Here is a 24,099-nt window from a genome sequence, read left to right as displayed (position 1 = left end):
CAGGGGTGTTAATTACAGTACAACTTTATTAATACTGGAATCTTCACAGTGCATTTGTTACTTGTAGCAGTGACTATTTAAATCGGGGGGGGGGGGGGAGGGGGCAGGGAGGAGAGGATAATTTATCCAGAAACGGACAGAAAGAAAAGAAACAAAATGGTTCAGATGGGATGGGGGTGGGGTGGGGAGAGGTGGAGGGAAGAAAGGGTGAGTAGGAACCAGGAGGGGAGACTTGGGTGGGGAAATAAATTAAAAAAAGGAACAAGTTAACAACAGCACCAGAAAAGTTACTTCAGTCAAAAGACGCTTTTGAAAAGAATATTTCTCTGTACAAAATGAAAAAAAAAAAAACGTAAAGAAGTCCCCCAAACCGAAGTTTGTGATGTGGGATGGCTGGCTCGGATCCCAAGGGGGTGGGCCTAAGAGGTGGTCACTAAATGGGAGAGAGGTGGTCAGGGGGATGGGGGAGTTATGTACAGCCCTGGGGTGGCTTGGAGGAGAGGGGGCACGAGTCTGGGAGGGTGGCTGTGCTATGCCCACCCCCTCCTTGGGCCTCCCGAGCCACCCCCCACCCCACCACTCCTTACCCTGCTCACATCACACATCCTGCATCTCACTCCCTCAGCCCACTTGGGTACACCCCTCCCCGGGGCTTCCCAAACTGGCCACCTGCTCTCCCGGCCTCTTCGGGCCCTCCCTTGCCTGGACTCTCTCCAGGTGCCCACACTTGGGCTCTCGGGTTGGCCTGAGCATTCAGCGAGGCTGTTCTCAGACCTAGCGACTTACAGATACCATTCTCCGTCTCCCCTTGGGGAGCCTGGGGGGCTCCATCCACTCGGGGGCATCCTTGGTTCCTCAGAGCTGCCTGGCTGCCTTGCTTGGACCCCAGTTCCCTGCAGAACTGCCGGGAGCTCCAGTCTGGCGCTGAGACTCAGACCCAACCCCATCCCACCCCAACCAGGAAAAGCCTGCTCTCCTGACCCTGGGAGGCCCCTGCCTTGTGGTCCCGCTGCCCTGTGAGCTTGGCTGCTCTCTCTGCTGGCCTGCGGGACAACAGGAAGCCCTCTGCTCGCCCTAGACGCACCTGCTTCTACCTGCTTAGAGCTGGCATGCCTCGGTACGTGGAGGGGAGGGCACCCCCACCCCGCACCTAGCGCAGACTGGACTCCAGGGTGGGGGGTACTGCACCGGGATGGCATCTCCTCTGGCAACAGAGAGTCAAAGCCAATCTCCCTGGACTGCCCCTGCTCCCATCTAAGCAGACGTACTAGAGGCCCCACCCTGGCCCTCTCCAACCTTATTTTGGCTTTGCTCCAGAATCTGGAGGAAAAAAAACAGCTGCCCCCTGGCTTTGGGGAAGCCAATTAGGCCCTCCTTCTCCTGCCGTGGGCCCGCCAGGCCACTGCGAGGACCCCTGTCCCTCAGGCACTCTCGGACACCCTGTACCGTCCACCCTGTCCCCACACACAGTCCTTGTCCAGTCAGCTCTATTTTATTATATTCATAAAATAACCCCCCACACCCTGTGCAGTTCCAGCCCTACCCCCACAGGTGGCCAAAACCATGACCAAAGTGCCACGAGAGTTAAAGTCTCAACATGCCCAGATGAGGACCATACATCTGACCCTCAGGCCTCTGGACTTCTTCCCTGCTGCCCTGCCCCTCAACCCTGGCTGTACCTCCCAGAGGCGGGTAAGCCAGGATGGGATCCATCTCGGGGTCCACAGCCTCTTCTGTGTGGGTTCCCAAGACTCAACTTGGGGCCGGTGGCCCTTGGGCCTCCTTCCTCCACAGCAGGCTGGGCCTCCCAACTTCAGTCTGCCCCCCAAATGCCACTCTGTGGAGCTTTTCAGTCAAATCTGACACCTTAGCCGATTGGGTGCCTGGCCCCTCCACAGACAGCCCACATCCCTGATTGAGAGGAGCTTGAGACAGGTGCAGAGAAGGAAGGAGAGGGGCCTGGTGGAGGGCTGTGGGGCCCAGCATTCAGGAGAAGCCCCAGGCACCGCCAACCGAGGGGAGAAGTGGGGTCAGGTCAGCTAAGCTGTGGCACTGCGGGCCCAGGCCAGATGTGGAAAAGGCAGGGCCTGTGGAAGAGGAAGAGGAGGGGCAGAGCAGGTGAGAAACGTATAAAACAGGCTCCAAATCCAGTTCAAGGCCTGCAGGCTCGGAGCTGGCGAGCTCTGTTAAAGAAGTCACTTCCTGTTTAAATGTGGAAATCCAAGGTGAGTGTCTCTTTCCATCAAGTGGCTTTTCCTCGCGTGACTTAAACGAAAAACCAAAAGCTTGCCTGGCTCTGCTCTTCCCTTGTTGTTGCCTTCGCTCTGAGTGGCCACTGTTCACCAGCCAGGCCACCTGCCTCTCGCGGGGCCAGAGGGCGGGAGGGCAGTGCCATCACAAGATGCGGGGCGCCGACCTGTCGTTGGTGACGGTCCTGCGGAGACGAACCCCGCGCCGGATGGCCACCAGCATGTCTTCGGCCGGGGGGTCGCCGGAGGCTGCCGGGGGCGGACTGGGCGTCTCCTCTGCAGGGGTGGCGGTCAGGGCTGTAGGGAAGGGGAACTGGCCCTCGCCCAGCGCGTGGGCGCCCGCCACCAGCTCCCCGAGCTTCTCCACCAGGCTGTGCCGGTTGGCGGCCAGCTGCTGCTGCTCGTCGTCGTCCGCCAGCCCGGGGTAGCTGGCTGCCTCTGGGGCAGGGCTGGCCCAGGCCGTGTTGGGCAGGCTCAGCCTCTTCGGTGAGGCCTTGGCCAGGTCTGGTGCCAGGGGCGAGGCAGCTTCGTCGCTGTAGAAGACGCACTCCTCGCTGCCCGCCCGTGTGGGCCCTGCGTAGCCAGGGGAGTCGGGCACTGTGGGCGTCTTCACGGGGACGATGGGCGGCCGGATGGGGATGGGGCCAGCGCTGGAGAGCGCGCGGCGCACGGCGGGCTTGGTGGAGGGTGTGCGGCGGATGGTGGCCACGCCGGGGGGAGCGCCCGAGGCGCTGGGCAGCCCCGCGGTGGAGGCCGGGCGCTTGGTCTGGATCAGGCGGCGGTAATTCTGGGCAATGTTGCTGTTGCGGGGGATGGTGGAGGACTTGTCGAACTCGGCCGGGCCCTCGCCATCTGCGTCCCCATTCACCGAGTAGCAGTCGTAGTCGGAGCCTGGGGGCACGGGATGCCGTGGGCTGGGGCCTGGGGCATGTGAAGGCCCGGTGCCCCAGCCCCAGCCCCGGGGCCTACCTTGGGAGGGGATGGTGTCCTCGGAGCAGGATGGCGTGGTGGTCTGCGTGCTGTAGCCACTGGAGTACTGCAGAGAGTCCCGGCTGCTCTTCTGGTGCTCCAGGCTCAGGCCGCGGGTCAGCACCATGGCCAGGTCACTGGCCGCCGGGGACACCTCTTCACCATGCTGGGGGTGGTAAGACTGCAGGCTGAGGCCTGGCTCCCCGCTGCCCCCCTCGGCTCGGACTCTGGGTAGCTCCCACCAGGTGGATGGAGCTGGCCCCGAGACCACCTGCCGGGTCTCCTGGCACTGACCTGGGAGTGAACGGGGGCACTGGCTGGGCTGCCAGGGGAGCTGATGCCTACCTTGGCTGCGATGGTGGCAGGGGACATGCGTGGTCTTGGTGCCTCCTCTCCGCTGGGGCCCAGGGTGCCCCCGCTGGCCAGGCCTGGCTCTGTGTCCCGGGGGTGTTCCAGTCGGTCCTTCCTCCTCTGCAGGCTGGTGCCTGAGGGCTGTTCATGGGGACCTGCTTTGGCCCAGTCCTGCAGGGCATGGCAGATGGGTCAGGGGACCCTTGGCCCTGCCGTCCACGGCTGAGGGTCCTCTCACTACAGTTGAGATACAGGGTTTTCAGGCCCGTGTGGGGCCTCAGGCTCAAGATCACTGTCAAGGGCAGAGCATGGAGGGTGCCATGACCCCTGGTTCCTGCCAGTCCCAGGGGTAGGATGGCATGACTCAGGAAGGAAAGATGTGAGGTGTTGGGAGTGGCTGCAGGTGTGCCCAGGCGGCTTTTCCTGCAGGGAGCAGGCACTCTGCTCCCCACTCTGGTAGGCCCCGGACCCTCCCTGAGTCCCACTGCAGGCGGGGAACACTGACCGAGGTGGGGGAGCTGCACTCGCTAACAGACTGGCAGGTTTCCGAGGCCTCCGAGGACGCAGAGCTGGAGGACTTCTGCCATGCAGAGGAGAGCAGGTGGGCGAACGGGGCAGGGAGGCAAGGAGAGAAGATACCTGGTCACAGCACCGGCATGCAGCAGGACATTCGAGTTCAGCACCACACCCCGCCGCCCCTGCGAGCGTCTGCAGGCCGAGCGCACACTGTGGGCACTGACCAACCCCGTGGCCCAACCCAAGAACCATAGGTTTTGAGAATGAACGACAGGACTTGCGGCTGCTGATGGCCTGGATTTGGTGGGCAAGGGAAGGAGGGATGCTAGGAAGGACAGCAGGGTTGACAGTGTCCCTGTTGTCTCAGAAGGTCAGGCGTGGGGGAAGTAGGGAGTCTAGAGTTCCATCCTGCACATGCAGAGCTGAGCTGCCTGTTAGGTATCTACGGACAGATACAATGTCAGCAACTGCATTTACAAGTCTGGAGTTTAAGGAGAAGTCAAGGTTGGATTCACAAATCCAACAGCCTTGAGACAGAGGAAGGTCACCTTGGCAGTGAGGACAGTTAGAGAAAAGGTTCAAGGACCTCAGGCGCACCCACATTTAGTGGCTGGCAAGAAGAGGAGGGTCCGGTGAAGGAGAGAAACAAGGAACTGCCAGAGAGAGGTGGTTAGAAAACCGTAAGCAGATGATGTCACAGAACTCAGAAGGACCTGCCCGTGAGGAGAAGGATGGTCAGCAGTGCTGAAGCTGCTGGGGGTCCATCAGAGGGCACAGAGGCATCGTGGACACCTCAAGGACTATTTCATAGACTGGGGGGGGGGCGCAAGTCCACTTTTGAGCGGACAGAGTGTACAGGGGAGACTCCTGCTTTGGCCGGTTGTGGGGAGTAGGTGCCATGGGAAACCCCCAACTGCAAAGAAAACACAAGAATGAAGGGGCGCCTGGGAGGCTCAGTTGGTTAAGTGTCTGACTTCGGTTCAGGTCATGATCTTGTGGTTTGTGGGTTTGAGCCCCGTGTCAGGCTCTGTGCTAATAGTGCAGAGCCTGCTTGGGATTCTCTCTCCCTCTCTCAAAACAAATAAAAAAAAAAAAAGAATGAAGATAAAAGCAGCCAGGGTGGGCACAGGACCACGAGGGCTCCTGGGGGCACATGTGGAGTGCAGCACAGTGGTTGGGAGACTGGACAAGGGGCTAGGTGGAGAGCTCACCCTGTGATGGGGTCCATTATTACAGCACCTCTGCCCTGTCAAACTCTCCAAATCATCCTTAATTTAGATACTGGGATATTTCAGTTTGTGATGAACCAAGATCACCAAAACAAAAGGAAACAAAGCATCACAGGTGAGGATTCAGGTGAAGCAAAGCAACAAATTTGGATGTTTATCAATGTAATTGTTAAAGCAAAAACCAATGGAAAAGGCACTTGGAACAGTCAGTGGAGAAATTTAGGGCTAATTCATGAACAAACACTTAAACAGGGCTAGACGAGAGCTTCCTTATCTGATAAAGGGGATCTTCAAAAATATCAATACCTTTCCCTCTGAGGATGGGAAAAAGATAAGGATGCCCAGGATCGGGATGCCTGGGTGGCTAAGTCGGTTAAGCGTCTGACTCTTGATTTTAGGTCAGGTCACTATCTCAGTTTCGTGAGAAACCGTGATGGTGCAGAGACTGCTTGAGGTTCTCTCCCTCCCTCCCTCTTTGCCCCTCCCCTACTCGCAATACATCTCTCTCAAAATAAACAAACTTAAAAAAAAAAAAAAAAAGATGGCTACCATCACCATTTCTGTTCAACATTGGAAGTCCTAGCAGGCAATAAGGCAAGAAAAAGCAGTAAAAAGCAAAAGGATTGGAAAGGAAGAAAACAGTGGTCATTATTTATAAAAGACATGATTGTTGTATAGGTAGAATATTCAAAAGAATCTATAATTATCAGACCTAAGTGATTTTAATATAACTTAATAAAATCAATTTACCAAAAAAAAAAAAAAATCAAGTTTCTAAATAGCAGCAGCCAACAAAAAAAAATCCGACAAAGCCAATATAATTTAAAATAGCATCAATAAACATCAACTACCCAAGAAAAAAAATCCAGTGAAAGACGTGCAAGATCTTTACATGCAAACTGCAAAACCTTACTGAGAAAAGGAAAAGCCAAAATAAATGGACAGATTTATGCAATCCCAGCCAAAACCCCAGGAGGTGTTGTTACTGTTTTTCTGATGGAAACTGACAAGCTGGTATTAAGGAATATAAGGAATTACAAAGGCCAAGGTGATACTGAAGAATAACAAAGCTGGAAGACTTCTGTTACCAGGTATCAAAAATGTTTATAAAGTTACAATAATGAAGACTAGTATGGTATTGTAAAAGAGCACAATTCAACCAGCAGAACAGAATATAAACTTCCTTGGGTGTCTGGGTGACTCAGTTGGTTAAGTGTCCAACTTTGGCTCAGGTCATGATCTCACAGTTTGTGAGTTCGAACCCCACATCAGGCTCGCTGCTGTCAGCAAAGAGCCAGCTTCCGATCCTGTGTCCCTCCCCTCCCCACTTTCAAAAGTAAACAAACATTAAAAAAAATAAAAAGAACACAAACTTCCAAAACAGCTACAGGTATACAGGTAACACTGCAGTGCAGGGGGGAAAAGGTGGCCTTTTCAATAAATTGCTAATTAGATATCTGTATGGAAAAAAGGACCCCCATCTCATACGCCCCCCTGCCCCCCCCATCAATTCCTGATGAGCTGCAGATCTAAATGAAAAAGGTAAAAGAAAAAGGCTTTCAGAAGAAAATGTCTTTGTGACCTTAGAGTACACAAACATATCTCAAGATACAAAAAGCATTGGAAATTTTGGAAATTTTAAAAAATGAATACACTGGACATCCATTAAAATGAACAGTTTTACAAAGATGTAAAAGATCTATTTGCTGAAAACCATAGAAAGCTTATGAAGGAAATTGAAGAAGACACAAAGAAATGGAAAAACATTCCATGCTCATGGATTGGAAGAATAAATATTGTTAAAATGTCAATACTACCCAAAGCAATCTACACATTCAATGCAACCCCAATCAAAATTGCACCAGCATTCTTCTTAAAGCTAGAACAAGCAATCCTAAAATTTGTATGGAACCACAAAAGGCCCCGAATAGCCAAAATAATATTGAAGAAAATCAAAGCATCACAATCCCAGACTTTAGCCTCTACGACAAAGTTGTAATCATCAAGACAGTATGGTATTGGCACAAAAATGGAATATAATAGAGAACCCAGAATTGGACCCACAAATATATGGCCAACTAATCTTTGACAAAACAGGAAAGAGTATCCAATGGAAAAAAGACAGTCTCTTTAGCAAATGGTGCTGGGAGAACTGGACACCCACATGCAGAAGGAAGAAACCAGACCACCTTCTTACACCATACACACAAAAAAACTCAAAATGGATGAAAGACCTGAATGTGAGACAGGAAAACCATCAAAACCCTAAAGGAGAAAGGAGGAAACAACCCCTTTGACCTCTGCTGCAGCAATTTCTTACTTGACACATCTCCAAAGGCAAGGGAATTAAAAGCAAAAATAATCAACAAAACTAAAAGGCAATCAACGGAATGGGAAAAGATATTTGCAAATGACATATCGGATAAATGGCTAGTATCCAAAATCTATAAAGAAGTTACCAAATTCCACACCTGAAAAACAATCCAGTGAAGAAATGGACAGAAGGCATGAACAGACACTTTTCTAAAGAAGGCATCCAGATGGCCAACAGACACATGAAACAATGCTCAACGTCACTCCTTATCAGGGAAATACAAATCAAAGCCACACTGAGATACCACCTCACGCCAGTCAGAGTGGCTAAAATGAACAAATCAGGATAACTATGGATGCTGGCAAGGATGTGGAGAAAGGGGAACCCTTTTGCACTGTTGGTAGGAATGCAAACGGGTGTAGATGCTCTGGAAAACAGTGTGGAGGTTCCTCAAAAAATTAAAAATAGATCTACCCCGTGGCCCAGCAATAGCACTGCTAGGAATTTACCCAAGGGATACAGGAGTGCTGATGCATAGAGGCACATGTACCCCAATGTTTATAGCAGCACTTTCAACAATAGCCAAATGAAAAGAGCCTAAATGTACATCAACTGACGAATGGATAAAGATGTGCTTTATATATACAATGGAATACTACTTGGCAATGAGAAAGCATGAAATCTGGCCATTTGCAGCAACATGGATGGAACTGGAGCATATTATGCTAAGTGAAATAAGTCAGTCAGAGAAAAAACACATACCGTATGCTTTCACTCATATGTGGATCTGGAGAAACTTAACAGAAGACCATGAGGGAGGGGAAGGGGGAAAAAAAGTTGTAGAGAGGGAGGGAGGCAAACCATAAGAAACTTTTTTTTTTCTCATAAGAAACTCTTAAATACAGGGAACAAACTGAGAGTTGATGGGCGCTGGGGGACAGCGGAAAGTGGGTGATGGACACTGAGGAGGACACTTAGTGGGATGAGCACTGGGTGTTGTATGGAAACCAATTTGACAATAAATTATATTAAAAAAGATAAAATTAAGAATTTTAGGTCATTAAAAGACCCAATTAAGAGTAAAGGCTCAGAGAAAACCCCAGATGAAGGAGTGGTGTTGTATCCATAATACATAAGGAGTTCTAGGATCAATAAGAAAAAAAAAAAAAAAAAACTTAGTAGAAAAATGGGCAAAAACCTGAATAGGTCCTTCATAAAAGAGGACAGCCAAGTGGCCTTCAGAAGTAGGAAATGGTGTTCAATCTCATTCCTCATTAGGGAAGGACGAATTTCAAACACAGGCGCTACCACTATACACCCCCCAGAAGGGCTTAAATGAAAAAGATGCAAAATACCAAGGGCTGGTGAGGATGAAGAACAGCAATAAACCATTGCTATGGTATTCTTGCCAGAAATGTATGACCTCCATCTAATTATGTGAAGACACAGGACACACCCAAACTGAGAGACGTTCTATAAAATACCTGACTGGTATTCTTCAAGAGCATCAAAGACATGAAAGAAGAAGGGCTGTAGAGGTGCTACAGACTGGAGAAGCCCCAAAAGATACAACAATTAGATGCGACACAGGGTCCTGCGCTGGATCCTGGACTCCTGGACCAGAAAAGGGATCTGAGTGAGAAAACGGGCAACATTTGGAAAAAGACCATAGGTTAGTTAATAGTATTGTGCCAGTGTTCGTTCCTGGTTTGGTAGCTACATAACAGGTTAACGTTAGGGGAGCTTGGGAGGAGCAGGTGGGAACTCTCTACTCTTTTTGCAACTTTTCTACAAGACTGAAATTATTTCAAAATAACAGTTTAGGAAAAAAGCCTTAATGGAAAGGTTAAAAAGCTGTAACCTAGAGTTGAAAAGTAAATTGGAAGACAGACCTGACTAAATGATCCAGAACATCATACTGAGAGGCGGGGAGAAGGAAAATGTGAACTGAGAGAACCATACACAGAAGGATAAATGAGAAGGTCCAGCAACACACTGAATTGGAATCTCAGAAGGAGAGAACAGAGCCAAAGTAGGAATAGAGAAATCACGGCTGAAAATTTCCAGAACACGTGAAAGACATGAATATGAAGATACAGGAATACAAACCCATCAAATGAGACTAAATAAAAACAAATCTGCAACTAAGCACAAACTGAAGAGCAAAGATGTTACAAGTGACCAGGGACGCAAAGGCCCAACAATCTGACTGATGGCAGACCTCTCAATCGACAATGGAAGCCAGGACACGGTGGAAAAATACCTTCCAAGTGGTGGAGAGAGAATAACTGTCACATCAGAATTGTGTCCCTGGCAACACTTTCAAGACAGACGACAAAAGGAAGCATGTTTACAGATTTAAAAAAACCCCGAGAATTTACCACTACAGATCTGTTCTAAAAGAACTTCTAAAGGATGTGCTGTATACTTCAGAAAGAAGAAGAGTTAAGGTATAAGAACAAATGATGAACAAAGAAATGTGTAAACATATGGGTAAATCTAGACAAATACTGTATGCACAAAATAATAGTAAAGTTAAGAAAATAAATGTCATGTGGTGCCTGGCTGGCCTAGTTGGAGCGTGAGACTCTTGATCTCAGGGTTTTAAGTTTGAGCCCCACAATGGGTGTATAGATTACTTAAAAATAAAATCTTTAAAAAGGAAAAAGAAGGAGGAGGTGGTAGAGGAGGAGGGGGAGGAGGAGGAGAAGAAAAATGTCATCTGTGAGTGTTATAAAAAAGTAGAGAATAATATATATTAGCTTATAAGTTGGGAGAACCCACTGGTGACTGAAGTTAAAATATTTATTGAAGTCTTTGAATTATTCAGGAGTTGGGCCTAAGAATGCATGGTAAAATTTCAAGATATCCTATAAAAGAAGTACAATATAACTTACAGTTTAGTAGAGGGAAACAAATGAGAGAAGGAAAAAAAAGTAAAGGACAAGGGAAGAGACATAAGAGGCACAGAAAAAGTAGAATGTATAAAAAGACAGGAGTCCAAATATGTCAATAATCACAATAAAGAGAAGTAGACTAAAAATGCCAAATCAAAAGATAGAGATTGTCAGACTGGATAAAAGAGAATCTAGGCATCTGTTGTTTATAAGAGACTCATCTAAAACATAAGGATATAGTGAGTTTAAAAGTAAAGAGATGGGAGGGGTGCCTCGGTGGCTCAGTTGGTTAAGCCTCCAACTCTTTTTTTTTTTTAATTTCTTTTAACATGTATTCATTTTTGAGAAACAAATAAAGACAGAGCATGAGTGGGGGAGGGGCAGAGAGAGAGGGAGACACAGAATCGGAAACGAGCTGCAGGCTCTGAGCCGTCAGCACAGAGCCCGACGCGGGGCTCGAACCCATGAACTGTGAGATCGTGACCTGAGCCGAAGTCGGACGCTCAACCAACTGAGTCACCCAGGTGCCCCAAGCCTCCAACTCTTGATTTCAACTTGGGTCCTGATCTCACAGTTCCTGGGATCCAGCCCCACACGGGGCTCCGCACTGACAGCATGGAGCCTACTTGGGATTCTCTCTCTCCGTCTCTCTCTCTCTGCCCCTCCCCTGCTCTCTTTCTCTCTCTCTTGCGAAATCAACAAACATTAAAAAAATAAAACAGATGGGAAATGGTAATATAAATCTTGAACAGGATAAAGCTGAGATAGCTGTAGTAATATCAGACGAAACAGGCTTTTAGAAAGCATTGTAAGGAACAGAGGACCATCATGTTAGAAGACTGAATTCACTATGAAGACTTAATATCTTAAACTTGTCTGCACCTAATAAAACAGTCTCAAAATATGTACAGCAAACATGGATGGAACTATATGGGAGAAATTAGCAAATCTAAAATTTTTCAGTTATAAATAGGTGAAGCTGATAGGAGTGAATGAGAAATAGGTAGAATTGGTCAGTGCAGACAACTCTTAAATTTCCTTGTGAAGGAAGCTAGGTGACTGGAGGATAACATGGAAGGAAGGGAGGGCTTTTAAGATGCGTGATACTAAGAGTGCCTGGGTGGTTCAGTCGGTTAAACGTCTGACTTCATTCAGCTCAGGTCATGATCTTGGGGTTCACGAGTTCGAACCCTCCATCGGGCTCTGTGCTGACAGCTCAGAGCCTACAGCCTGCTTTGGATTCTGTGCCTCCCTCTCTCTCTGCCCTTCCCCACTTGTACTCTGTCTCTCTCTCAAAAATAAATAAAACATTAAAAAAATTTAAAATGCGTGATACTGGAGTTCTTTTGTGTACTGACGGGAATGAGCCCGCAGGGGAGAGAGACTGGAAGTATAATAGGGACATCTTTGAGCAAAAAAACCAGCAAAACATAAAATGCTCAGTCCAAATGGAGGCACTAGCCTTGATGGGGGAGGAATAGGAGACTGTATCCAAATGCAGTCACTCCTGATACCCTGAGGATAGCCCCCTGGGCAGGTGGCCTGACCTCCCTCTGTTTTCTACTGTGGCCCCTGTGTTTGCCCATCTCACTGAGGCTGTAAGGATCTGAGCCTTCATCTGAGGAGATTCGTGGACCAATCTCTGGGTTCAGAGTGAGTTGGCCCAAGTGTGCAGAAGCAGGAGGATGTCCTGGGGCTCCTGGGGATGCCTCCTAGGACCAGCCACCTTGTCACAATAAGCCTAATGCAGGGGGGAGGGTCACAAGTGATCAGAGCTGCTAAGCTGCCCCCTTGGGGTCCCATGGCTGGAAGAAGGCGGTAGGTAAGGAATCAGGAAATGAGGAGGTAGTGGGGCCACAAAGCCCCTTGCTGACATGGCTGTGGCAGATGCTGACTGCTCTAAGACCTTCCCCACCTCTCCTTAGCCAGGTTGGTCCCCAGTGAGGTGGTCCTGGGGACGTCCCGGCCAGTCTCAAGACCTGTAGGCCCTGCAGACACCCTCTCACCTGGCTGGTGATGTCTGAAGGCATGGGTGAGGGGGGCTTGGAGTAGGTGGCATCCTGGGAGACGAAGCCAGAGTCGTGGGAGGAGACGCTGGAGAGTCGGGCGGTGGTGGCGGCTGGCTGTGCCAGGCTGCGGTAGCGACAGGTGGAACTGGGTGAGTATGTTTGGGCACCCCCAGGCCATGGGGCTCCGCCACCCTTGGCACTGCTACTGCTGCTGGGGGCGCTGGGGGAGTGAGGGAAGGGGTACAGCAGCCAGACGGGGAGACAAAGGTGTGTGTGGAGGGGAGGGTGACAGACGAGGGTGGAGGAGAGAGGTGAGGGGCAAAGGAAGGAAAAGACAATGTCAGACTACAACTCCTTAGACCCAGGTGCCACAGAAGAGCTGGATTCTGGGACAGGGCAGGGGATGGCACACCAGAGCTGGCCCAGTGCCTGCCCCCAGAGCACCCCAATGCTCCAGGGCGTGCCCAGGGCTGAGCAGTCTCTTTGCCTCCTACTCTGCCTTTAAGAACAGCAGACTTTGGGTTGGTGATGGAGAAACAGTCACTGAACATCAACCTCGTCCCAGTTGGGCTGGAACCTGACACAAGTCTGATCATTTCCGGACTGCCTCGTCAAAGTCTGGTATTTGCCATCCAATCCTAACTGGATGTCTAGCATGCGGTGATGATCCATGTGGATTCTGGACCCACCATTGTCCTCACTCCCTTCGCCCCCTGGAGGGTGTCCAGCCCTTTGCAGCTCACATCCCCTGTGCAACCATTTCACTCTCGGGTAATGTTCCTGGCAGTTGAAGGTTGCCTTCTTTCTGAGCCTGACCCTGAAGCTCCTCAGCTCGTACCCTTGGTCATGGGTGTCCTCTGCAATCAACCCTCCCTGCTGTGACGGCCACCCACCTGGGGTCCAGCAAACCCAGACCCTCCTCCCTATACAGGAGCTGCCGATAGCTGTGCTTGGCTTACTTTTCATGCCCAGGTGCTCAGCCAGAGGTGGTTCTGGGGAAAGGGAGCCTGGCGCAGAGGGGCCTCCCCTCATCAATAACTCACTGTGTGCTCACTGCCCTCACACCTGTAGAACCTTGAATCTTAAATGTCTCCTCCAAATCCTGCCCTGGGGCCAGCCCTGGAGGCGTCCCTGATCCTGAACCTGCATGGTGACTGAGCGAGACTTCAGGGGCCAGCACGGGCACAGGTTGCATCCAGGAAGCAGCCAGGTTAGAGTGTCCCTTACCTTGTGGCCTCAGCACACCTTGCCAGAAGACTCTGTGCCCCTCCCTGGTCTTAGGTTCTTATTACTATCCTCCCACCCCCACTGACTCTGCTGGGCCGGGCAGAGCCTAGTAGTGAAATTATGGGACTCTGTGCCTCAGTTTCCCCTTCTGTGAAACAGAGACAACACCACACCTGATACGGTGGTGTTAGGATTCAATGAAGAAAATGCATAAAGCGTTTAGCATGGCAACCGGCACATAGTTATTGCTCTGTAAACGAAACTGCTCTTGCCCCCTGCTTCCTGCTAGCACATGCCTGTACTGGCAGCAGTCTCGAGATACGGGTCCATTTGTCCTCTACGCTCACAAATTCCTTGGTGACGCAGTTGGGTGAATTCTGAGGCCCTGAAGCGATTCCTGATTTGCTGAGAGCTTACCCATTCCCTCCTGGGGTGTCCCTGCCCCTCTGTCCCCGTCAGTCCCGCACTGACCTGCACATGCTGGACTTGCGAGAGCCGGAGCCGCTGGGCGATGATGGGGGGGTCTGGTACGACCAGCTATAGTCAGAGCCCTTCAGGTCTTTGATCACCTGGACAGGGACATGGATGCAGGTCACTGGAGGCAGCTCAGCCTGTTTTCTGGAGGACCCCCAGAGGGCTGGTGGGGCCAGAGGCCCCCCTCCCCCCACCCCCCGTCCTCCCTATTGAGAGCCAAGCCCCAGCAGGAGACCCCCGGGGGAGTCTGAAAGCAGGACTGCCAGATGGCGGAGTGGGGGGGACCTCAAGGGAGACTGCCCTCTCTGCTTCCCAGGGATGCTGTCCCCAGGCAGGGGACATGGGAGAACCAGGTGTCCCCAGAACTCACTGGCAGAGGAGCCGAGAGAGTGACCATGAGGGACACCATGGGGTTTAAGTCCTGGCTCTGCCGTGCCCCTTGGGCAAGTTCCTGGAACCTCACTGAGCCTGTTTCCTCCTGTGAGGTGCCCCCAACGGTTCTTGTCTTGCAGCGCATTGGGGTGATTCAACGAGATGGCCGGGGAAAGTGCCGGGCACACAGCGCCCAGTGAGCAACACCACAGGCCTGTCAGATGGGACTGATCCTAGTGCAGGGGGAGCACTGTGGGGAGCTGAGCAGGGTGGCCCGCATGGGCAGGTGTGCCTGTTTGTGTGCCTGGGAAGGTACTGGGTCCTGGGTGTGGGTGGAGGTAGGAGTCACCAGGTCTGGCCTGCTCAGGTGGAGCCTGTGGGCAGACACAGGGCCAGGCCCCATGGGACTTCTACCCGTCTGCTCTCAGACTGAGGCCTCCACTGGGTCCTGGGCACACCATCCCTCGCCTGGACAGGTGCTCCCGGATGTCCCACCGTGCACGTTGGGACCTGTCTGGTTCTCTGTCCCCTCTTTTCCTCTACTGTCTCCAACTAATGGCAGGCCATCCCCTCCCCTGCCCCCCAGTCCCATGGCTGGCCGAACCTGCTCACTGGCGGGGGGCAGCTTGTGGGGCTCCGCAGTCAGCACCACCAGGTCGTCGATGATGCCCTGCAGGTGGGTGATCTCTCCCAGCATGGTCAGCTCGCCATTCTGAGGAAGCAGCGGGTCAGACCCTCTGGCCCTGCCCCTGCCCCCCACCCTGGAGGAATGAGCCCCCTCTGGCCTCTCCTCTCTCATCCAGTGCTGCTTGGGTCTGAGGCAGCCTGGGCCTGGACACCCAGGGGTTGGTGTGACCGTACGTCCAGACCAAATTAGTGCAACACGAGCTACGAGCTGTGTCTTTGGGCTACGAGCATGTGGCTCTGAGGGTACCCAGCCAGGCATCACTGAGAACTGGCTTTTCTCAGGGGTCAAGTGGTCAACCACAGGCATGGCCCAACCTGCTGGGGCCTCCGAGTCACCCCTAAGGACTCCCACCAATGGCTCCCACATCTTGCTTCTTGGGATTTCCTGAGATTCCTGGAAACTCTTCAGCTAGCCCCATTGTGGGGATGCTCAGACACCTCTCTGAGGGACCCACCACCACAGGCTGCAGGAAAGTGATGAAGGTACAGAAACGGCCGCGCTCCTCAATCAGGGCCCGGCGCACCGCCTGCTTCTCTGTCTCTTCCAGCAGCAGGTACATGTCGTTGACGTCCTGCAGGGCACTGTCCAGCTGGGGCTGCAGATCTCCTTTCCCTGGAGGGGTTGGGAGGAGAGGCCGCGCTGGGGACGCCGGCCCAGCTCGCTGTGTGCATGGCTCAGGCCCCGTGGTGGTGTCCCCGGCGTGGGGCTGGGCCCTGCCACGGGGGCCAGGGGACCAGGGAGGGCAGCCAGGACTCTAGGGCTTGTGCAGGGGTTGGTCCCAGAGCAGGCAGAGTGGACAGACGGACACAGCAAAGACACCAAAGCTGCAAAGCCACCCAGGACCTGGAGCGGGCAGAGCTCAGGTGAGCCCAGCGGAGGCCTCCACAGCTGAGACTTCCAACCCCTTGGTTGGACAGCCTCACTGCCCTTGGGCCGGCACCACCTCACCTCACCTCACCTCACCTCACCTCACCGGGAGAGGGTGGAAGCAGGACAAAGTAGAGCCCGGGGACTCAGCTGTAGGCCAGGCCACTGAAGGGTGTGGGTGTGGGGGGTGGGGTAGGGGTGGGGGGGTAAGGAGAGCTAGGGGCTGGGCCCCGGGGGAAGGGAAGGGGGTCATTTCAGTGTGCGCTCCCACTCAGCTCAGGGAGCGATGCACAAGGACAACAACGGCAACACAAAGAAGCAGCGAGAAAGACAGAGAGAGGCAAGAGGATGATGTAGAGATGGTGAGTCAGGAAGTGAGAAGGCAACAGGTGACCGGGCGGGCCTGGGGGAAGTGGGGCAGCCAGGGCCTGTGCCCCCCACCCCGCCCGGCCCAACCCCTCTTGGCCTGGCAGACTGACCCAACAGTGGCCTGGGACTCATCCCTGGCCAGGGGCCCCCAGGGCCCCAGGGGGACTATGCCCCAGGCCCCTCCCTCGATGGACCGACCGCTTTCCTCGCTCCTCCTTGGCCTGGAGAGACTCCTTCCAATGGCCCTGAGCTGGGGGAGACAGACAAATGGGACAAGGACGGGAGGAGCGGCTGGAGGGAGGGACATTTGACTTACCAAGTAGCTCTACAGGAAGGATGTGGGAGGAGGAGAGGAGGAGAGACAGAGAAAGAATGTGTGAAAGACAGCCGGATGGATAGAGCCGCTCCTGGGGCAGGGGTGTGGGGTGCCTGGGCCTATTGGGCCTCCTGCTGCCTCCCTGAGAGAGGAAGGCCTGGACCAGGTCTGGGGTGCAGGGAGGCTCCCTCAGTCCCACCCAGCAGGTTGGAGGATCCTGTGTCCAGGATAGGGCCCCTCCGGCCAGTATGACTCCCTGGGGTACCCCATAGCATGTGGGGGTATACCAAGCGGGGCCCCGTGGGGCTATGCTACCATGGGCAGCCGTGGGCTCTACCTTTGCGCGCTTTTTTCTGCAGCTTCAGCGTGTCTGAAGACTTCTTCTTGATCTCGTGCCGGGCTCGTTTGTATTCTGTGCAGGGGATGAGAAAGGAATGCTGTCATGTGGGGCTCCGCACGATGGGGACAGGAGGCCCCAGCCCCAGCCCCGGGCCCACCTTTCGCGTGGTCCTTGTCCAGCTGGTTGGCTGACTTCTTCCAGTCCTCGATGCGCTCCTGCAGCGGGTTGATGAGGCTCTCCAGCAGCGCGCTGTGGGTGGGGTGTGAGGGTCAGGGCCACCAGGGGACGGTCTCACTGCGTACCCACTCCCGCCCACCCGCGGCGCCCACTCACTTGGTGAATTGCCGCAGCTTGGTCTCGATGCTGCGGTGGCGCATGCACATGCGCGTGAGCGCTGAGCCAATGTCCCGTGTGGCCCCTGGCGAGGCAAGCGCGCAGCGTGGGAAGGGGCCCGCAGGCGCTTCTGCAGTCCCAGCCTCGGCCACGAGGTGGCGCGCCGGCCCACGAAGGCCGCGCTCGCAACCCGCGCCCCGCCCCCAGCACCGCTCGGTCCCGCGATGGAAGGATCCGTGAGGGTGGGGATTTGAGCGGTCCTCAGTCTTTGCCGCGACTTTCCTCTCCTCTCTGCGGGACCAAGGCCCTGCCCTTCCCGGCGGTGCCCGCCTGCTGCAGCTGCGGGTGTTCTGGTGGTCAGGCCAGCGCTAGAGGCTGTGCAAAGGGCCAGCCCAAATCCCCTCCAGCCCTACCGGAATCCCCTCCAGGTGCCAGAGGCAGGCGTGAGAGTGCAAGGGCCCGCGCGACCTTATTTCTCACCACCTGAAAGTGAGAACTACTTGAACTAGAAGGCAGAAGAGACGCCAAAGCCAACGGGGAGTGCTTGCCTGCCCCCGTGTGCTCTAAGACAGGCAGATGAGGGGGTGAGACACCATAATCAGACTCACTGTTACGGAAGGCTGGACAACTGTGGTCGAGCTGGCGGCCCATAGCAAGAACAGAAGCCCCCCTGCCCGCCCCCGTAACATCCCTGTCACCGTTCTCCCACTCTTGCTTGTATGCCGCTAGTGATAAGAGGCTCACTCTCTACACAACCAGCCCATTTCATTAGGGAATGGAATTTAAGGTCCCAACTCTGGGCTGGGTGTCCTCTCCCTCACTCATCCTCCACTCAGCCTTTCCCAACCTGGGGCAAACCCAACCTCCAGCCACCCCCCCCCCCCCCCACCTCGGGTGTTGGTGGCCATGTCGGCCACTTTCTGAAAGGCATCCAAGAAGGCCACAGCAGCCAGCACAGTGGTCCTGGGGAGACAGAGAGTGGGATGTTCTGTGGGTGAAGTGTCCTCTGCCTATCCCCTCCCCTGCTGGGGCACCCTCAGCAGCCTCACCTCAGCTGGGAATGCAGCTTGGTGGCCTTGGAGTTGAAGTCTTCCCAGATGGGATAGGAGCTCTGCCGGGGAGATGGGAGAGGAAATCAGACACCATGGATAGGCTCCCCACATGCCTCCATCCAGACTCTCGGCAGTTTCTGAGACAGTGGCCCCCGCCCCATGGAGAGGGAGGCTGCTGGCCCCTCTGGGATGACAGAAGACCAAGGTCAGAGCCATGGGACATGAGGAAGGCCTGGCCCTGGGAACAGGTGTTTTTGGTCATTCCTCCCTCCCTGTCAGGAAGTCTGGCCTAATGTCTACAGCGGCCACCGTTTTGGCCCACATCCTCCCTCAGGGGAGACGGAAACAGAAATGGCAGGTCCTGTACCCTCTGGGCTCCCCTGGGTTCTGGCAGGGATTCTGGGCTAAGCAGCATGAGGGGCACTGTGTCCCTCTGGACACAGGTGACGTAGTCCACATGACACAAGGGCAGGGCTCAGGCATGCCAGGTCTCAATGGGGGCCCCCACCCTGTGCTCCGGAAGCTGCTACCGGCCAGGCCACCCATCCATCCCAGGCTAGCAGCAGTGATTCCCAGGTCCAGGGAGGCTGTGACTGCTGCAGGGCCCAGCCAGCCCGCCCGGGACAGCCAGGCCCCAGGCTGAATGGGGCCTTGTGTGGCCAACAGAGCCACCTTTCTCCACCCCCGGCTCCCCTCCCCTCCTGGGGACACAGTGTGGCCTTTATCCCAGCCTGGCCCAAAGCTCTGAGTTGGGAGGGGGTTTCCCAGTAGGGAGGCTGGACTCTTGGCGACCAAGTTGTCCAGTCTGATCAAGGGGCTTTTCTGGCTAATGGGCCTTCCCATGGCTGTCGGGTCCTGGAGAAACCTCAGCCGTGGCCTGATGGCCTTGTGGAAGTCCTGATGCTTGAAGGGGAGCCCAAGGCCAGCAAAGCACCAGCCCCCAAGGGCCTCTAACCCTCCCTTCCATGTAGGATGAGGTGCTGGGGAAATAAGGAAGGCAGAGACCCCAACCCTCAAGGCTTCAGAAGGAGGCTCTGCCAGACTAGAACCCAGGGGCAGGTTCGAGACAGCTTCTCTAGCTGAGGACAGCCTGCAGGGGTGGAAAGGAAACACGGCAGCTTCTGACAACCTTAGAAATTCCCTCCCTCCCTGCCCAGCCCAGCCCTGCCAGTGCCCAGGGAAAGCAAATATTTGAGAAGTTCACACAGGCTGGAGAGGAACGTGGGTGCAGTTCAGGGCAAAGGAACCCGGTAGGTTGCCCCTGGAAATCCCGAGGAGCTGACCCTCCCCTTGGCACCCTCAGGAGTCTTCTGAAGGGTGGCAGCCTCACACCACCTCGGCCCCCCAGCCCCGAAGCCTTGCTAAGACCTCCAGGGAGAGGAGACAATGCTGAGGGGACAGGGATCCAGAAACAGTCGTCCTGACCTCCAGGAAACCTTCTCAGCTCCTCAGCAGCCTTGGAGCACAAGGGACTGGGAGAAGCTGGGGACAGACAAGTTCCTACCCCATTCAAGTCCTTAGGCTGGGGCCCGTCACCCCAGCCTCCAGCCGGTCAGGCTCACTGCATCCCAGACCGTCACACCCGCAGCTCTCCCAGTGCAGCGGGGGCAAGACAGGACTTGGGGGAGGCCGGGCCCAGCTCCTCCTCAGCAGAGGGACCTGAGCACCTTGGTCTCTGAGGACTGAAGCAGCCAGTGTCCCTGGGGAGGGTCCTCAGTCTTCACCTGGGCCCCTGCCCTCACCTTGGCCGTGCCGTGGCTGTCGGGCTCTAAGACTCTGGGTCACTACCACTAGTGACAGTGACTGCCACTGCTCGTCAAGTGGCTGTGGTAGGCCGCGCACCCCGCGAAGCCCTTTTCATTGTGTGGTCGCGTCGGATCGGATATTTCACAGGGCAGTCCTGTGAAATAAATCCGACTGTCGCCCCCACTCTATCGTTCGGGAAGCTGAGACTCAGAAAGATGAACTGACTTGCTAAAGGCCACCAAGTGGGAGGGGCAAGATCCGATCCCACGTCTGACGAGTCACTCCACCGACTTCCAGGGGTACAGAGAGATGAACATCCGGGCAGCAAGGGTGGGAGGCAATGGGAACTGCAGGGACGGGAGAAACGCCCTTTCTGTCCCCAGTGCAGTGGGCTGTGCTGGAGGGGAGAGGTCACATGCTCACCACTGGAGGTGCTCAAGTGGACCGGACAAGACTGACGCAGAGGCCGCAGGACTCCCGGCCCTCGGAGACTCTGTCTCTGACCTGGTGGTGGTTTTAGTCCCGACACGGGCTGTCTGGGTGAGCGACCCATGCTGTGATCCCTGAGAGAGGGCTTTTTGGGTGACCCTGGGCTAGGGCCCCTCTCTGAGCCTCAGTTTCCTCACCTGTCAAATCAGGAGGGGAACCACACCTACATCACTGGGTCAGTGTGAAGACTCGAGGAGGCAGGCAAAAGGAAACGCACAGCACAGCGCCCAGTATACAGTAAGCGCTCAGTTAATGCTGGCTAAAAAACAGGGGATGCATGACCCCTGCCTCTCTGAGAGAAGCCCCTCCCACCCAGCGGGGCTGACGTCCAGGACACACTCCCCACTCTTGAGAGGACAGGCCTAGTTTATGGCCCCACTTTCTGGATGGGTCAGTGCTGAGTGGAGGCCACCTTCACTCGTGTGGAAGGTGTTTCACCCGCCCAGTCCTGCCATCTTGGGCAAGTCCCTGCCCCTCTCTGGGCTTTGGTGGGCCGCATGGCACCCAACAGGCATCAGAGTGGTTAAATGAGGCACAGAAGGCAGGGGAAGCTCCAACCCTCAGCTGGTGCCCTCCTCCCGGCCCTCAGGCTCCAGGTGCAGCTTGAGGAGGCTTCACTCCCCGCTATGCTGCCACCCCCAGCCAGAGCCTGTGCTTACAAGGGGCTGTCCTGGGGCTCGTGGACATGCTGTGGACAGGCCTCGGGGGCAAGCTCAATCTCTTCAAGTCAGCCGCCTTCCTCTATGGAAGCCCTGCTGCTTCTGTGGCTCAGATGACTGAGGGCAATGGCCAGAAATTGTAACCCCCCCCTCCTCCCGCCCCATGCAATCCAGGGGATGGACCTCCAGGTGGCCCAGTCCCCTGCTCTGTCCCTGGCCCGAACACATGCACGTGTCATAGGTGAGTATCAGTACTTGACATCACCCCAGGTGAAACCTTTCCCAGTTCGCCTCCACAAGTCAGAGAATCCTGCCTGCAATCTGCTATAGTCTGATCCCAAAGTCCCTTGCAAATTGCCTGGAAAGGGAGGGAGAGTCCTGCCCCTCTTCTCTGAGCAGAGAAGCTGCTGCTCTCTGCAGTGTTACGGGGAGGCTGCCAGCGGGAGGAGGGTGTGGGAAGGTCCCATTCTCTGCCAGCCCTGGGAGTAGCTGGGGGGAGGGTGGTCTGGGCTGCCTGGTCCCAGGAAGGGATCCCGGTGCCAGGCCTGTGACGTCCATAGCACAGGAGGGCCTGCCGAGGGCAGTGAGGCCAGAACTTCTGAGGGCTGGCAGAGGGGCTCACAGGTAGAGTTGCAAAGGATGGAGGTCTCAGGGGAGCACCCTATGGTGGGGGGTGGGGGACGCCTATATGCTGCCAGCCCTGTAGTCCAAGGTGAGGATGGCCTCAGGACTCTTCTGAGGGCTGGGGCTGCTCCCCTGGCAGCACTGGGAGCCTCTGGTGGAAGGGCCCGCCTGGGCACCGTGCGGCTAGCTGCACCGGTGTGTGGTATGGCCTCCTGGGCCTGTGATGTCACCGTGGGATTCTATGTTGTGTACTTGGGAGTGTGCGATAGGCTTCAAAGGTGGGGGCTCTCAGGTGGGGGCTCTGAGGAGTTCACGTGAAGGGCCCAGTGCTCTCCCCCGCCCCACAATCCTGCCTCAGAGGAGAAGCGTACTAGCGTTGTTCCTCTACCTGACACCCCCCCCCCCCCGCGGCCTCCCCCCTGGCATCCTGTCACTGGAGCTCGAACCCCTCTCCGCCTAGTCAGTCTGGGCGCCCAGGCCTGCTAAACCCTGGCCTCTCTGGGCAAAGGATCTCTCTTGCTCCGCGGATCAACAGAGAGGGGTGAGGTCAGGGAGAGTCAGACAGTCTCCTTAATGACCTTGAGCCATTCCCAGGCCTCAGTTTCCCCACCTAGCGAGCTAATGGTGGGCCAAGAGTTGGTGGCTGGCTCCTGTCTGGTATTGGCCAATCGAAGGCTGGGGGGTGGGGACTGGTGCTGAAGGTCTGGGATGGTAGTAGGCTCCCCCTTGGGGTTGCTCCAGAAACCCGAACCCTCTTCCTTTCTCCCCCCCAAGGTGAGGACAGAGGCCTAGGGATGCAGAGACAGTCAGCTTGGAGACCTTGGAGTCCTGCAGCTTCCTAGGGCCTGTTGCAGGAGATCTGGGGGGTGGGAGTGGGGGTGTGGGGGGGGGGTGGCAGTCACAGGGTCGAGCGCGGAGACCGAGGCCGGCGGAGAAGGAGTTAATGGTTCTCCGCTTTATTTTTCCCTGCTTTGGCGGTGACAGCATTGTCTGGGCTCCAGGGCCGTCGGGGCGGGTGTGGGGGTGGGGGGGCTGGGGAGGGTGCACAGTGGTGGTAGGGGGCGGAGGCCGGCGAGACCCCGGACCCATTAAATTTAAGGCCTTAGAGTCGACCCCGGAGCGAAAGCCCATTCATGATTTGGGGGTTGGGGGCGCAGAGAGCCCGCGTGTGCGCAGGCTCCGGTTGGGACCCCACGGGGGCGCTACGACCCGGGCGACCTCGGGTACAGACCGGGGGCGCCGCACGGGCACCCTGACACACCAACACCCACACCCCTTCAGACGGGCGCCCCAAGACCCAGGCGCACAGCAGACGCAGGCCGGACACGTTCAGACAAGGACACACACACATCGCGGCGCGATGCCCGAATGCCCGCCGTCACTCGTCCCCAGAGGGGACCCACATCCGCACCCGCGCGCCCGCGGGGCGGCCAGCTCCGCCGTACCCCGTTACCTTCATGTCGTTGACGATGGCCTGAAAGAGCCCGCCCAGGGCGCCGCACTCCTTCTCCGCCGTCTCCATGCTCGGGCCGGGCCGGGCGGCAGCGGCGACGGCGGGCGCGGGCAGGGGAGCAGGGCGCCGGCAGCCAAGGGAGCCGGGCGCGGCGGGCGCTCGCTCCGAGGCCGGGCCGGGCCTCCGCCTCCGGGCGGCGCTCAGCGGCCGGCCGCGCGGCGCTCCGGGGTGGCGGGCCGCGGCGGGGCGGCGCGGGCCATGGCGCGGCGGGGCGGGCGGGCGGGCGGCGCGGGGGGCGCGGCGCGGGCAGCTGGCGGCGCGGCCTCGGCGCGGGGACTGGAGCGGCGGCGGTAATCCGAGCCGCCGCGGCTCGGGCGTCACGTGGGTGCGGCGGAGGGAGGACCGCGGCGGGGCGGGGGGGGGGGGTAGGGGGGGCGGCGGCGGGCGAGGGCTGTGGGAAAGGCCGGCCGGGCGCAGGCCCATTCAGCGCCGGAGCCCGGCTTTGAAACTCGAGCCCGGGCGCAGCCAGAGTGGCCGGGCGAGCGGGGCCGGCGGG

At 55.8% G+C, this 24,099-nt stretch overlaps 1 protein-coding gene across 6 annotated transcripts; it reads right to left on the bottom strand.

The window, feature by feature from the left end:
* Window positions 1-6: 6 nt before the first annotated feature.
* On the bottom strand, window positions 7-23,700 carry MTSS2 (MTSS I-BAR domain containing 2). 6 transcript variants are annotated; one of them, XM_023245580.2, is made up of 15 exons: window positions 23,544-23,700; window positions 18,570-18,631; window positions 18,410-18,483; window positions 17,521-17,605; window positions 17,345-17,436; window positions 17,185-17,259; window positions 16,848-16,856; window positions 15,750-15,907; window positions 15,212-15,319; window positions 14,233-14,330; window positions 12,532-12,754; window positions 4,075-4,149; window positions 3,564-3,740; window positions 3,219-3,384; window positions 7-3,140 (listed from the first exon to the last, which is right to left on the bottom strand). In XM_023245580.2, the coding sequence occupies exons 1-15, from the start codon at window positions 23,610-23,612 to the stop codon at window positions 2,395-2,397; spliced, it is 2,217 nt and encodes a 738-aa protein (XP_023101348.1). In that variant the 5' UTR covers window positions 23,613-23,700; the 3' UTR covers window positions 7-2,394. The 6 variants fall into 6 exon arrangements, with proteins under 6 accessions (XP_023101348.1, XP_023101351.1, XP_023101350.1 ...); XM_023245583.2 differs by having other exon boundaries at window positions 12,532-12,658; XM_023245582.2 differs by lacking the exon at window positions 4,075-4,149.
* Between the last annotated feature and the right edge of the window lie 399 nt (window positions 23,701-24,099).

This window comes from Felis catus, chromosome E2 (genome assembly GCF_018350175.1).
Source record: "Felis catus isolate Fca126 chromosome E2, F.catus_Fca126_mat1.0, whole genome shotgun sequence".
Classification (NCBI taxonomy): domain Eukaryota; kingdom Metazoa; phylum Chordata; class Mammalia; order Carnivora; family Felidae; genus Felis; species Felis catus.
This window is presented reverse-complemented; position numbering and strand designations above follow the sequence as displayed.